The 14277-nt window shown below is 42.1% G+C and overlaps 4 protein-coding genes across 4 annotated transcripts; 3 read left to right on the forward strand and 1 right to left on the reverse strand.

Moving 5' to 3' along the window:
- Positions 1–645: 645 nt before the first annotated feature.
- Positions 646–2496, forward strand: LOC128308970 (histone acetyltransferase KAT8-like). The gene is made up of 2 exons (XM_053045537.1): positions 646–990; positions 1065–2496. The coding sequence occupies exons 1-2, from the start codon at positions 757–759 to the stop codon at positions 2460–2462; spliced, it is 1632 nt and encodes a 543-aa protein (XP_052901497.1). The 5' UTR covers positions 646–756; the 3' UTR covers positions 2463–2496.
- Positions 2497–3774: 1278 nt separating this feature from the next.
- LOC128297886 (NIF3-like protein 1) lies at positions 3775–4927 on the forward strand. The gene is made up of 2 exons (XM_053033600.1): positions 3775–4019; positions 4084–4927. The coding sequence occupies exons 1-2, from the start codon at positions 3826–3828 to the stop codon at positions 4808–4810; spliced, it is 921 nt and encodes a 306-aa protein (XP_052889560.1). The 5' UTR covers positions 3775–3825; the 3' UTR covers positions 4811–4927.
- A 200-nt stretch (positions 4928–5127) lies between these two features.
- LOC128298427 (haloacid dehalogenase-like hydrolase domain-containing protein 2) lies at positions 5128–6151 on the reverse strand. Its single transcript, XM_053034176.1, has 3 exons — positions 5958–6151; positions 5376–5892; positions 5128–5298 (listed from the first exon to the last, which is right to left on the reverse strand). Exons 1-3 carry the CDS (start codon positions 6149–6151, stop codon positions 5128–5130), a joined length of 882 nt encoding a protein of 293 aa, XP_052890136.1.
- Positions 6152–9997: 3846 nt separating this feature from the next.
- Positions 9998–12326, forward strand: LOC128297458 (uncharacterized). Its single transcript, XM_053033096.1, has 4 exons — positions 9998–10095; positions 10162–10326; positions 10394–11612; positions 11709–12326. The coding sequence occupies exons 1-4, from the start codon at positions 10053–10055 to the stop codon at positions 12232–12234; spliced, it is 1953 nt and encodes a 650-aa protein (XP_052889056.1). The 5' UTR covers positions 9998–10052; the 3' UTR covers positions 12235–12326.
- Positions 12327–14277: the final 1951 nt, after the last annotated feature.

A 14277-nucleotide genomic window follows, 5' to 3' on the forward strand; every position in this document is an offset into this window, starting at 1 on the left:
TTTATCGTTTAACATTACATGATACCGTCGGTAGTTGATAACACAGCTTGTTCGATTGTGAATGGGAGCTTGTTCTACAACAAGGCTTGCAGTTGAGATTAGTTATCTTGCTTTTGTAGTACGAATAGAGTTAAAAGAAGAAAATGCTACTATAAAAATCGATCAACTTATTCGATATCACAGCTTGAGAATTACATTTGAGGCGTTTGTATAGCTATCTAAATCTATGGTAAAGAATGTTGGATGAGAATCTTGAATCTTGAGCAGAGTTCGTGGAATAAAGCTACAGTTAACAACTGCTCGTGGCGAAAAATATTAATACAGGGATCAATTATGCTAACAGTAAAACCATTAAATAAATCATGAATAAATTCATTATGGTATCTTGCCGAAACAAAACCGTATAATTAAGGTTCTAAAGTTAATAAAAAAGTCTCAAGAGATGGGATACTTAAAAAAGCTTAATTTAAAAATTTGAATTAACAATCAACAGAATTTTTGATCGACCACCGGTCTGCGACTCCTTCTAGAACTTTAATTCGGGCACAGTTCGAGCAGTTTTTTTTCTAGCAGCACGCCAAACACAAACAAACACAGCTGGCAGCACTGCCCGAGGTTTGACATTTGCGTACCCAAGCAAGCGGTGGAGTCGCGAAGATTTGTGTTGCATTTTCGTGGAAAATTACACGTCATTTTATCGATTTTTCACCTAAGCGGTGCAGTGGAAACCCCATTCCGTACAGTTACTTTGCGAAAATGGTTTCGCAAAAGTCGTTGCGAGCAAATGCGGACAGCGAGAAAGAAAACAAAACGAACACGGCGTCGGCTGTGGTTAGCGGCGGCGGCGGCAGTGCACACGCACACGGTGACGGCAGCACTGGTCCCGGTTCCAAACAAACGAAAGAAAAAGCTTCTTCCGATACGCAGATCGTCGGTTCGGATGGTGTTAGCTCAAGTGCGGCCGGTTCACCAGATGCGAGCGGTGGAGAGGTAGGAGACCGGTGTAGACGAGAATTCTGACGCAATAGTATAGTTTTGTAATGCGATTTGTTTTTGTTTTGCAGGGTGGTAAAGATGAGCTAGTGATTGGCGAGGAGTACATGGTGCAACGGCAAGACGGCACATGGCATTTAGCGCAATTGATTCAATCGCGCCAAAACCCTTCAGATCCCAAACAGTTGGAGTATTACATACATTACGAAGGCCTCAACCGGCGGCTGGATCAATGGGTGACACGGGATCGAATATCGAACGACAGCATGCCGGGTGGCAGTCCAACGGGTGCCGGTGACCGTGCCACCAGTGTGTCTATTCCACCAAACGCGGCTGGCGATGGGGCATCTGCTAGGAAAAGCCCTTTAGGATCGAGTACGGCCAACGCAAAGGATCGCTTTACGGGGCTAAAACCGGGATCGAAGGAAGCCGGCGCGTTGCTAGTGAGTGGAAATGACAATATCGGGTCAAGCCTTGACGGGACCGACACGGATCGTAAGATAACGCGCAACCAAAAGCGACGCCACGATGAGATAAACCACGTGCAGAAAACGTACGCCGATATGGATCCAACAACCGCTGCCCTGGAGAAGGAACACGAGGCGATCACGAAAGTGAAGTACATCGACAAGTTGCGCATTGGGAAGTACGAAATCGATACGTGGTATTTTTCGCCGTACCCGGAAGAGTATGGCAAAGTTGGCACAATGTACGTTTGCGAGTACTGTTTGCGTTATATGCGACTGGCCAAAACACTCAAGGAACATAAAGCCGTCTGTACCAAACGGCAACCCCCCGGCAATGAGATCTACCGAAAGGGGACATTGTCCATCTTTGAAATAGACGGTAGGGACCATCGGTTCTACTGCCAAACGCTTTGCCTCATGGCGAAACTATTTCTCGATCACAAAACGCTGTACTACGATGTGGAACCGTTCTACTTCTACGTGCTGTGCGAAATAGATCGCGAAGGGCAGCATATTGTTGGGTATTTTTCCAAGGAAAAGGAATCACCCGAAGGTAACAATGTTGCATGCATTCTCATACTTCCACCCTACCAGCGCAAGGGCTACGGTAAGCTGCTGATAGCGTTTAGCTATGAACTTTCGCGCCGGGAAGGCATTATTGGCAGCCCGGAAAAACCGCTGTCCGATCTTGGGAAGCTAAGCTATCGAAGCTATTGGGCGTACACGCTGCTCAAGCTTATAAAGGACTACCGGACGACGACGATTAAAGAGCTGAGCGAACTGTCCGGCATTACGCCGGAGGACATCATCTACACGCTACAGTCGATGAATATGGTGAAGTACTGGAAGGGTCAGCACGTGATCTGCGTAACAGTGAAGCTGATCCAGGAGCACCTGCAGATGCCACAGTTTAAGAAACCGAAGTTGATGGTAGATCCCACATTCCTCAAGTGGACACCTCAGAAGCGTAACAATCCAGCGAAGCAGATAAAGAAAAATTAGATTTTAAACATTCTGTCTACTTTGACCATTAATGCGTAGATTAACCGTTGTGTCAATAACCAAATCTACACCTTAATCTCTACGACCGGCATACCCGGGTATCCCATACATTTTGTATGGGGAACCAAAATTTTTCGTCTTGAAACTTAAATAACTTTTTTTGTATTGGAAATTAAAATTTCAAATTTGGAACACAAAAGCGGGCATTAGTATTCTATACAATCGTAAAAAAACAGAATTTTAAAATTCATTTAGAATTTTTTAATGGTGTTTTTGTGTATGAAAACCCAACTTTTTGACATGTAGCATTCAATAACTTACTGTGATATATGAACTTTGCCCAGTAAAATTTTGTAATAAATCAATTTGTCGGCATATAATATTAACAAAAATGCATATTTCAAGCATATAATTTGTGTATGTTGAAGATTGTGAATGTTTATTGTACTTATATGATATTTATTAGATATTATGCATGGAATTTAGAGTTCAACAACTGTTACATTTGGGCATGTTTGTTGAATGTTGAGCACATACGGTTTTCTTGCTTTGAACGCCTGATCCTTTGTATTGTTTTATATACAATATATATGCTATTGTATGTATTATATACAATATATATATACAAATTATATACTTTTTTGTTAATATTATATGCTGACAAATTGATTTATTACAGAATTTTACTAGGCAAAGTTCATATATCACAGTAAGCTATTGAATGCTACATGTCAAAAAGTTGGGTCTTCATACACAAAAACACCATTAAAAATTTCTAAATAAACATTTAAATTCTGGTTTTTTCATGATTGTATAGAATACTAATGCCCGCTTTTGTGTTTCTAATTTGAAATTTAAATTTCCAATACAAAAAAAATTATTTAAGTTTAAAGACGAAAACTTTGCTTTCCCCATACAAAATGTATGGGATACCCGGGTATGCCGGTCGTAGAGATGAGGGGTATAAAAAGAAATTTGTGAAAAAATAATGTTTCCAGTTATCCAAATGCCACATATTGGATATTTTCTGAAAGAGAACTAAATTTCCTAAAGATACAGTAAAAAAAATCAGGTAGCTATCATATTTCAATAAAAAGTTATTTAAGTTTGAAAACGAAAATCATACCCGGGTATCCGGTCGTAGAGTTGACGGTTAAACTTTGAATTTCTGATTCAAACAAACATAACCGAAACGGATGAGAACTGTGTTTATGTATCAACCTTTTGCGTAAAAACATCCTGCATGATGACAGATGTCAATAGAGAGCGAGCGAAAAATAAAAACATTACCACACGTTCAAGCCGGTGTTCTTGGACGCGTAAAAATACAACCTGCGGCATTTTATAGCGAAAAAGGGTTTGAATGTTATTTAAAACTTGTTCGCTGGTCTTTCTAGTAAGAAACATTGTTAAAAGTAGTGGTCAACGGCATCTCAAAGCACGTACGATGGCAACGCTTCAGGAAATAGTCACACAATTGCGCGAGTTTGCACCAGAAAATCTTGCGGAAAAGTGGGACAATGTTGGTTTGCTAGTAGAACCACGAAATACTACAAGGTAAATGCGAATAAATGGAGAATTGCGGGCAATTCTTAGCCTAATCGAAACTTTACCATTTAAGCCCTATTACCAACATCCTTCTGACCAATGATCTGACGGAGGCGGTAGTTTTGGAGGCTCGGGAAAAGAATGCCCAAATGATCATTTCCTACCATCCGCCAATATTCGCACCGCTCAAACGGCTGACCCAAGCATCGTGGAAAGAACGTATCATTATCGATTGCATCCGCCACGACATTGCCATCTACTCGCCCCATACAAGCTGGGATAGTGTGAACAATGGCGTAAACGATTGGTTGGCAGCGTCGCTCCCACACGAGCCACATCTTTGCCGCCCGATCCACGAAAACCCACTGAATATGGCTTACGGCTCTGGAAGGGTGTGTAAAGTTAGCGGTAAACCCTTGTCCGAATCCGATGCCGTTCAACTCATTACCAAACACACGCAAATGAACTGTGCCATGGTTGGCGGATCACGCCCGGATGAAAACCGGATGATACGTACGTATGCCGTTTGTGCCGGTTCGGGTGCGAGTGTGCTGAAGGGTGTTGCGGCCGATATGTACATTACTGGTGAAATGTCACACCATGAGATACTGGAAGCGACAAGCAATGGTACGTGTGTGGTGCTGCTCGGACATAGCAACTCGGAGCGTGGTTATCTGACCGTTTTCAAAGGCATTTTGAACGACCGTCTCAATAACCGTGTGGCGATTCACGTGTCCGAAAGTGACCGTGATCCATTGCAATTGGTATTGCGCGAAAGTGCAGACAAAACAAATGCTTAATTTCGCAGCAACTGCAGTAAAATATTCATTTTTTTGTTACTTCATTAAGAAAGGCCTGGCCCTAATGCTTGTAGAATGATCATATTGGATGAATAAATATAAGAGTTCTAAAACTGGCCATATGATAGTGAGAGGTCTAAAATAATCATTATTTTCGGGGTCATCTGAGAAAAGGTAAAATGTTCAAGCGTACTCTGTAACTTATTGAACTCTGCTTGTAATATAGCGTACAATTTAACGCAATATGTTAAAATAAAACTAAATAATGTACTAGTTATATGTTACTTACTAGCTTGATCCTCGAGTCTAGGCGTCAATTACTGGTTGTTAGAAATTATATGTTGCACTACTTCGCCGAAATTGGCAAAGATGCCACTCACTGCCGGCCGGTTTGCTTTGGTGAACATATCCGGCTGATATTTACCCGTCTCTACCAGGTAACCCTTCATTCCTATGCGCATCGCCCCGAGACAATCGTCCGTTGGATCCTACAACAATAAGTTGCGAATAAAAAATATTAGCTTCCAAAGTAAAAAACGATTTTAACGAAAATCAAAGTTCTTACATCACCAATCATGACGCATTCCTCAACCGCCACGTCTTCTGGTAGGGCTGAGCGGAAAAAGTATTCATTTGGTTTACCAATGCAGACAGCCGGTACTCCCGTGCTGTATTCCAGCCCTTTCACAAAGCATCCAGGGCCAAGTGCGATACCATCCTTCGCTTTATAATATCGTCCTTCATGTATGGCCACTAGCTGAACATCTTTTGTTTGGCGTAATACACGAAAAGCTTCGTTCAGGTACTCGTAGCAGAAACGTTCCGGTGCAAGGCCCACCACAACTGAATCCGTAGGACGTGTGGCGTCGTTCGGAGGCATATCGGTGCGCGCATCATCCGTCAAGAGGTAGAAGGGATTGAGGTTATTTTTCCGCACATATTCGGCAGCGGCTGCCAGGGATCCATAAATTTCTTCCCGTGCCAGCTCAAATCCTATTTTGCGCAGCCGGTCGAACAGGGAACCGACGCTTTCCTTCGTTGTATTCGTTACGAATTTCACTTTCACGCCGTGGGAACGAAGTCTAAAAACAGATAAAAGAGTATTATTATAAAAGAGGACAATTGAGTGCTGTTCTGCATTGCAAACCTCTTTAAGGCATCCACCGCTCCCTCGGTCGGTTGATCATCGACGTGCAGAGTTCCACTAAGATCAATTAATGCTAATTTTACGTTCTGTTGAGCCATATTGCGCTTTATGACCGTTAATGAGCCTGGAACAGCGAACAAACGAACTAATGAAGGAGTTTGAAGAGAAAAGCCAATTCTTGGTAATGTTTTCATTTGAATTGAACTGTTTGTTGTGACAGTTCTACCTGGCATTCTCGACATTTGGCTGGCAACTCGGAAAGGCATCCCAGGCTGCAATTCCCATGCTCCAAAACGGCACATGAAAAGACGTCTTTCCGCATTCTTTTTGGGGACGAAAAGACCGCGGAAAACGTCTTGTTAACACCTCATCGGACCAACTGTCATGGCGGCACAAAATATCAACCGCTGTACAAAAAGTGCGGCTGAGCTGTGTTTTTGCGACGCTTTTTTCCTTCGGTCATCTTTCCCCAGTTAAACCCTACAACAGTCCTAATATGCAAGCTGCTAGCTATTTATAGAATTGATCTTGTGTATGGCTGAATGTGCAAATGTTTCTAGCGCTTTATTGAATTGTCCTATGCGTCTGTGTTTTTTGGAAGACTACTGTAGAGCAAGAACAGCAACAATGGTGTAATGAAGTGGAAAACGTATTGCTGTTGTATTTCTTCATCAACAAATCGCGTAACATGCGCAAAATTGATGGTGTACAACCCGGTAAGCGTTTTGATGTTCAGGCAGTCCCCGAGATACGCGGATCCTCTTATACGCGGCAGGTATATTACACAGGCAGGTATTCTCATGATGCTGTATCTCTTCCACCGGGTCTGCAGGATTGTAAACATTCTTTTATAACATTATTCCATTTGTCCGCATTGGTCTTATTCTTGACGAAATGATATATAATCATAATCATAATCATTCATATGGCATGATAGCCAAAACTACGCACAAGTTACCAACATTAGCTATAGCAATGCACACAGTTGTTGGCTTAAAATAGAAATGAAATGAAATAGAATGAATGAAAAATACATATACGTTTTGCAGGTAGTGTGTTTTAGCACTGCGGTTGCACGAGGCAAGCTTTTATTTGAAAGAAAGGAGTGCATTGCCCTATTACACAGGCAGGTATACTCATGATGCTGTATCTCTTCCACCGGGTCTGCAGGATTGCAAACATTCTTTTATAATATTATTCCATTTGTCCGCATTGGTCTTATTCTTGACGAAATGATATATAATTATCATCATAATCATTCATATGGCATGATAGCCAAAACTACGCACAAGTTACCAACATTAGCTATAGCAATGCACACAGTTGTTGGCTTTAAATAGAAATGAAATACATGTACGTTTTGCAGGTAGCGTGTTTTAGCACTGCGGTTGCACGAGGCAAGCTTTTATTTGAAAGAAAGGAGTGCATTGCCCTATTACACAGGCAGGTATTCTCATGATGCTGTATCTCTTCCACCGGGTCTGCAGGATTGTAAACATTCTTTTATAATATTATTCCATTTGTCCCTATTGGTCTTATTCTTGACGAAATGATATATAATCATAATCTTAATCATTCATATGACATGATAGCCAAAACTACGCACAAGTTACCAACATTAGCTATAGCAATGCACACAGTTGTTGGCTTTAAATAGAAATGAAATACATGTACGTTTTGCAGGTAGCGTGTTTTAGCACTGCGGTTGCACGAGGCAAGCTTTTATTTGAAAGAAAGGAGTGCATTGCCCTATTACACAGGCAGGTATACTCATGATGCTGTATCTCTTCCACCGGGTCTGCAGGATTGCAAACATTCTTTTATAATATTATTCCATTTGTCCCTATGGGTCTTATTCTTGACGAAATGATATACAATCATAATCATAATCATTCATATGGCATGATAGCCAAAACTACGCACAAGTTACCAACATGAGCTATAGCAATGCACACAGGTGTTGGCTTAAAATAGAAATAAAATGAAATAGAATGAATGAAAAATACATATACGTTTTGCAGGTAGCGTGTTTTAGCACTGCGGTTGCACGAGGCAAGCTTTTATTTGAAGCCGGGTCTGCAGGATTGCAAACATTCTGTTAAAAAAATAATATTATTTTATTTGTCCCTATTGGTCTTTTTTTGTTATTTATTCATGGACGGCCAGGGCGTATTACTCCCTATTGGTCTTATTCTTGACGAAATGATATATAATCATAATCATAATCATTCATATGGCATGATAGCCAAAACTACGCACAAGTTACCAACATGAGCTATAGCAATGCACACAGGTGTTGGCTTAAAATAGAAATGAAATACATGTACGTTTTGCAGGTAGCGTGTTTTAGCACTGCGGTTGCACGAGGCAAGCTTTTATTTGAAAGAAAGGAGTGCATTGCCCTATTACACAGGCAGGTATACTCATGATGCTGTATCTCTTCCACCGGGTCTGCAGGATTGCAAACATTCTTTTATAATATTATTCCATTTGTCCCTATTGGTCTTATTCTTGACGAAATGATATACAATCATAATCATAATCATTCATATGGCATGATAGCCAAAACTACGCACAAGTTACCAACATGAGCTATAGCAATGCACACAGGTGTTGGCTTAAAATAGAAATAAAATGAAATAGAATGAATGAAAAATACATATACGTTTTGCAGGTAGCGTGTTTTAGCACTGCGGTTGCACGAGGCAAGCTTTTATTTGAAGCCGGGTCTGCAGGATTGCAAACATTCTGTTAAAAAAATAATATTATTTTATTTGTCCCTATTGGTCTTTTTTTGTTATTTATTCATGGACGGCCAGGGCGTATTACTCCCTATTGGTCTTATTCTTGACGAAATGATATACAATCATAATCATAATCATTCATATGGCATGATAGCCAAAACTACGCACAAGTTACCAACATGAGCTATAGCAATGCACACAGGTGTTGGCTTAAAATAGAAATAAAATGAAATAGAATGAATGAAAAATACATATACGTTTTGCAGGTAGCGTGTTTTAGCACTGCGGTTGCACGAGGCAAGCTTTTATTTGAAGCCGGGTCTGCAGGATTGCAAACATTCTGTTAAAAAAATAATATTATTTTATTTGTCCCTATTGGTCTTTTTTTGTTATTTATTCATGGACGGCCAGGGCGTATTACTCCCTATTGGTCTTATTCTTGACGAAATGATATATAATCATAATCATAATCATTCATATGGCATGATAGCCAAAACTACGCACAAGTTACCAACATGAGCTATAGCAATGCACACAGGTGTTGGCTTAAAATAGAAATGAAATACATGTACGTTTTGCAGGTAGCGTGTTTTAGCACTGCGGTTGCACGAGGCAAGCCTTTTTTTGAAAGAAAGGAGTGCATTGCCCTATTACACAGGCAGGTATACTCATGATGCTGTATCTCTTCCACCGGGTCTGCAGGATTGCAAACATTCTTTTATAATATTATTCCATTTGTCCCTACTGGTCTCATCCTTGACGAAATGACTTTTTGTGTAATACAGGAACGATGACACACCTGTTTTACTTCGGTCTGCAAAACATTAAACATTTTCTAATCCTCGGTTAGTTGATAACACATCATGGATATGTTTATGTTCGTCCCCGAAAAGACCGCGAAAAGACGTCTTTTCAGCTGCCGTTTTAGAGCTTGGGATGAATAAAATAAAAAGCATTGAAAACGTACAATTTTAATATTTTGAAAACGATACACTTATTAACCTAGGGCGTCGGATATGTAGAAGATACTTGAGCATAATTTGGAAACCAACCGTATTTTCATTCGCCTTCAAAAAAGCAAAAACTCCGTTGTGCCAAGGTATATGCATTAATACACTTTGAACGTACCGCGCTGCTACATGTAATCGCAGCAGTATCTCGGTACTGTCAATCATCTCAACTGTTTGAATGCGAATAAAAACAACATTGCGCTATACCGCCATCCACTGGAACGGTGTTTCAGGGTAAAAAGAGTAACCGAATTGGGCAAGATCTCTCCAGCATCTTGCCAATGGCACAATCGTGTAATCGGGTGAGCATAAACAAGCCACAGAAACATATTCCTTCCACCATGGAGCAATCGATTGGGAGCAAGCTGGCCGTACTGGTGTACCGTAAGTAAAAAGCAGCGTCCACCCAGCATGCAAGAAGGAAGAGCTATTATTACGTTTAAATTGCAGGTTACTTTCTGGAGAGGCGTATGGTGGATGTGGCCGAGATGTTTGCCGAAAAGTGCATTTATCTGAGAGAAATCAAACGGTCACCGTTCCACTGTTTACTTTCCAGCACACCGTTGCAAAACCTACAATGGTTCTTGGTTGAACACGAAGCGCTTCTCGGCAATAGTAAGTAAATGTTGTCGGTTTACAAAAATCGATAGGAAAGAGTAATATTCACCCTTTGCCCCTACAGTGAAGCGGTTGGTTCAAATGTATCATGAGGTGGCGCCCATACCGTTCGAAGCAAGCTCATGGGACAAGATCCAGAGTTTGATGCATTATTTCTACGAGCGAGCAACATGCAACAGCAGCAACGCCACTGTTGCCGAAGGTCCTAAAAGTACACCCGAACATTGGCACACGGTGAACATCCCTGTCGAAAGGGACGATGTGAACGATTACCAGGTTGAAAATCACATACAGCAGGAAACTCATAATGTTAGCCTGAGTAAAAACATGCACCAGAACACTTTCCGAGAAACGGATTTCACCAACGGTGTTCCCGAGCGACCGATGGTGTTGTACGTGGCAAACGGTAGCAGGGAACAGCTAAGTCAAGACACCATTATAATAAGAATGGATGAGAGCGAAATTGCGACGAGCATGCAAACGGACACAGTAGAACATATAATAACGATAGAGGATGAAGATGTCTCTATCGGTCAGCAAATTGAAGTTAGTACGGCAATGATCGAGCCGGAGTATGCACCGTCCCCATCGCCGCACTGTTCACCGATAGTCGTCAAAGATGACGACCGGCAGTACGCAAACGTTTCCGCAAACAAGGAAAACCAAGAACCAGTTGCTGTTCCAACCCAGCGTATGCCCGAATCAGAGCAACAAAATGCAACAACCGAGCTTGCATTAAGCGAAACTACGTCTTCCTCCATGGTGGTTTCAACGAATGACAACAAAACAGTCGCAGTATTGCCATCCCCACTCACGCAAAAACCGGCAAGCGTCACGAAGAAATCAATTGATCCGGAAGCGCTAGAGGAATGGAAACGAATACGGTCAATAAATAGCCGCAACTTTGATGATCACATCCGGCAGATGAATCGTGAGTACGAGCTGGTGAGCAGATTACAAACGAAGGTGAAGAAATCCGGCGCGGCAAAGCCGAAACCGGCACCGCTGAAACAAAAAAGTCCTAAAACGGTAGTGAAACCGGTTCTAAAGGTACGTTCCGCACAAAAGCGGAAAGCTGCGAACGTAGCGGAGAATGAGGTTATCCCGGCCAAGCGATCAGCAGTCGCGGGACCACTGAACAGCGATACGTCCGATTTTACCTCCTCGTCGGATGAGGACGAAGATGTTCGGGGAATGGCCCGACGAATTAAACAGTACCGTCAGCAGCAGAAGCGTTCCCAAACGAAGGAGAAAAAGTCGGAAGAATCGACGGACCAACCAAGGTAAGCTGGAAGAAACTTTCTTCTTGAAGTCCTTTTTGAAGAAGAATCAAAAAACAACTTGTCGATTCTGACTATATTGGTTCCCTTCCATTACAGCAACGTGTTTCCCTCGCCGTCCACCTTGAAACAGTGCCGGGTGAATATTATTGTCGGTCGTCGTTCAGCGGGCAAATCGCATGTCAAAAGAGGTTTGCGCAATCGGACACCATCCACCAGCCCGGTGAAAGTTGAAAACTCGGCCACTGACAATACCGCCGCGCCTGCTGCTCATCGTATCGGTACTACCCCCCCGCAGCCACCGCAATCGCGAAAGAAAGTGAAAAAAGTCAGCGACCATCAGGAAACCGCAACAACGACCGTTATCGCTGAACAGTCTGCCCCAGTACCGGTTGCACTATTACCAAAGACTCATCGACCGGTCCGTGCCTGTACGGTGAATCGTAAAACCATTGTGGCAGCGGCACCTACAACGCCCGTGCGGAACAAGGATGTTGATACGAAACCGGTTACCGAGCGAACTCCGAAAACCGAACCCATCCCGGAAGCGAACAATCCAGACACGGTTGATGCAGGGGAAGCGGCCATATATGCCGTGCTGGCACAGCTGCACGGTGATAATTAGTGTAGTAGTTTAATAATATTATTTGGCGTGTACTATTTTTTTTAGGATGTATGTTAAGTGGGGGGCGATTATTAAAGGATTTGCAACGATTATATTGACCAGTAATGTTAAATACTAATTTTAGCTCTCCTTCCTGGACGGCATCACATCCTTTTCGCGAATCGTATGAGTTTCAAGTTCATTCAATATATCAGACGAAGCTATAGATATTCCTTTGCGGATCGTCTCCGGGTTCAGGCGAGGTTCTTGCCATAACGTTTCACTAGTAGATCTTAACTGATAGAACTGAGAGATGATTTTTGCCAAGTAGCTGGATAGTGGGGTACTTTCTATCGGAAGTATCGTTTGAGAACCTCTGTAGCCTATCTGTATAATTAGGATGTTTCTTATTAAAAATAATTCAGTGTTAGTTAATAAGAAATCGAAGGAAATAATAAAAAATTGAACATTTCAACAATTCTGAAAGGATCGATCTCTGGACCGCGATTGGACACGATTGTCACGACGGGACAGGGTACATGACAGAACGCCCGTGTTTGTAAATAATGGTACCTTCGGGATCAAGGTATATAAATATAAGTTTTCCAGAGCAAATAGACCACCATAATGTGTGCGATCAGGTTATGTGGTGAAAGAAGATGAAAATCATGCTGGTTAAAATTTTTGGTGCACTGAATATCGAACATCTAGAGCCTACTCATTTGTTTAAGAAGTTGCAGTTCAAATGATTTTGTAAACAAAGTCTGACAGATGTCCACCAAAATGGTTCCCAGCCGAAGCGATAAAATATACCTTGTAAATTAATACACCTTGGGTCGCACGGGCAAAAGGCGATGTCGCCGTGAAAAAGTCGTGTAAAATGGGTGCAAAACCGTCAGCAAACAAGTAACTTCCATGCGTGCCCTTTTCGTGCGTGTAACAGGCGTGTTTCGTGCGTGTTGCAGGTTTTATTCTTTTCCGTCTGGTAAGCATCATTTCATCGCAAACATTCGCCGTGGTTTGAATGTTTTCATATGAGAAGAGGGGAAGCACAACACACAAATCGATTGGATGTTTCGAGTGATGAACGGCTTTACCGAAACACACGGTGCCCAAGAACCTATGGATCAGTTCTGGATGCTAGGGAATGGAAAATGTATCGCTTTTCTGGAAAGTGAACGAGAGCATAATGTGTAGTTATCTTTTCCCAAGCAAAGGATATTTCTCGCATAAGCAGATGTGCATTGAAACAGTTACAGTAGTTGATGCGGACTCATCATCGTCATCATGCTAATGTTGTGTGTTGAATCGGTTCTATTGTGCGCAAAAGCGCAGCATAAGTGTTGTGTGTAGCCCTGTTCTTTATGCGGTGCAGTGTACGTCCAATGTTGGTGATGTAGTTTTGCTTCGATTTCAGTAGAGAAATACCCCGACCAGAAGATATTTATTATTTAACCAGTTCTGGTGTAAACAAAAAAAAATTCAATTTTATATAAATTCTACCAAGTTCGTCAATCTGAGGGTTACAATCATAGAACAGGTGAAGAGAAAATATTTTAATCCTCGGTACAATATGCAAACGTCGTGGTGAATGATCGTTTTTCAGTGCTTGCTTCGATTGCTTTCCGTTTGGTTTCTGTGTATATTTTCTCCAACTAGTGGAAAAGGTGGCGACGAAAATTGAATGACCGCTGTTTTCCTTCTCTATTGGTTCCTTCATTCATTCAAGTGCAAACAGGCGTGCTGATGCTGCTGCTGGGGATAACGTTTTCCGAGATTTTCGGCTGTGACGCCACCGTGTGTGTTTTCTCAAAAAGAAATCCCTCACAACCCAGTGTCACCCCCGCACAGATACGAACTTAGGCAACATGTCTCTGCTCCCTTGCATGTTTGTATTTAACCTACCCATGGGTGTGTTCTTTGGGAAGGGCGTGTATGTACGGTAGGGAAGGCGAACGCACAAGGAGGCTGGGAAATGAGAAGAATCGTGATCCTTCCCCGAAACAAACGCGCGCCCGTGTGGATGTATGGGTGTGTTTGCTTATTAGGAAGATATGCGGCGTT

The sequence above is a fragment of the Anopheles moucheti genome, chromosome 2, assembly GCF_943734755.1.
Source record: "Anopheles moucheti chromosome 2, idAnoMoucSN_F20_07, whole genome shotgun sequence".
NCBI classification, from domain to species: domain Eukaryota; kingdom Metazoa; phylum Arthropoda; class Insecta; order Diptera; family Culicidae; genus Anopheles; species Anopheles moucheti.

Excerpts from the sequence above, each read along its gene's own strand:
- LOC128308970 (XM_053045537.1), top strand. The coding sequence starts at position 757 with ATGGTTTCGCAAAAGTCGTTGCGAGCAAATGCGGACAGCGAGAAAGAA. Across the intron at positions 991-1,064 it reads CAGATGCGAGCGGTGGAGAG|GGTGGTAAAGATGAGCTAGT; the intron begins GTAGGAGACCGG and ends TTTGTTTTGCAG.
- LOC128297886 (XM_053033600.1), top strand. The coding sequence starts at position 3,826 with ATGTTATTTAAAACTTGTTCGCTGGTCTTTCTAGTAAGAAACATTGTT. Across the intron at positions 4,020-4,083 it reads GAACCACGAAATACTACAAG|CCCTATTACCAACATCCTTC; the intron begins GTAAATGCGAAT and ends TTACCATTTAAG.
- LOC128298427 (XM_053034176.1), bottom strand. The coding sequence starts at position 6,151 with ATGAAAACATTACCAAGAATTGGCTTTTCTCTTCAAACTCCTTCATTA. Across the intron at positions 5,893-5,957 it reads GCGGTGGATGCCTTAAAGAG|ACTTCGTTCCCACGGCGTGA; the intron begins GTTTGCAATGCA and ends ATCTGTTTTTAG. Across the intron at positions 5,299-5,375 it reads AATGCGTCATGATTGGTGAT|GATCCAACGGACGATTGTCT; the intron begins GTAAGAACTTTG and ends TTATTGTTGTAG.
- LOC128297458 (XM_053033096.1), top strand. The coding sequence starts at position 10,053 with ATGGAGCAATCGATTGGGAGCAAGCTGGCCGTACTGGTGTACC. Across the intron at positions 10,096-10,161 it reads GCTGGCCGTACTGGTGTACC|GTTACTTTCTGGAGAGGCGT; the intron begins GTAAGTAAAAAG and ends TTTAAATTGCAG. Across the intron at positions 11,613-11,708 it reads GAATCGACGGACCAACCAAG|CAACGTGTTTCCCTCGCCGT; the intron begins GTAAGCTGGAAG and ends CTTCCATTACAG.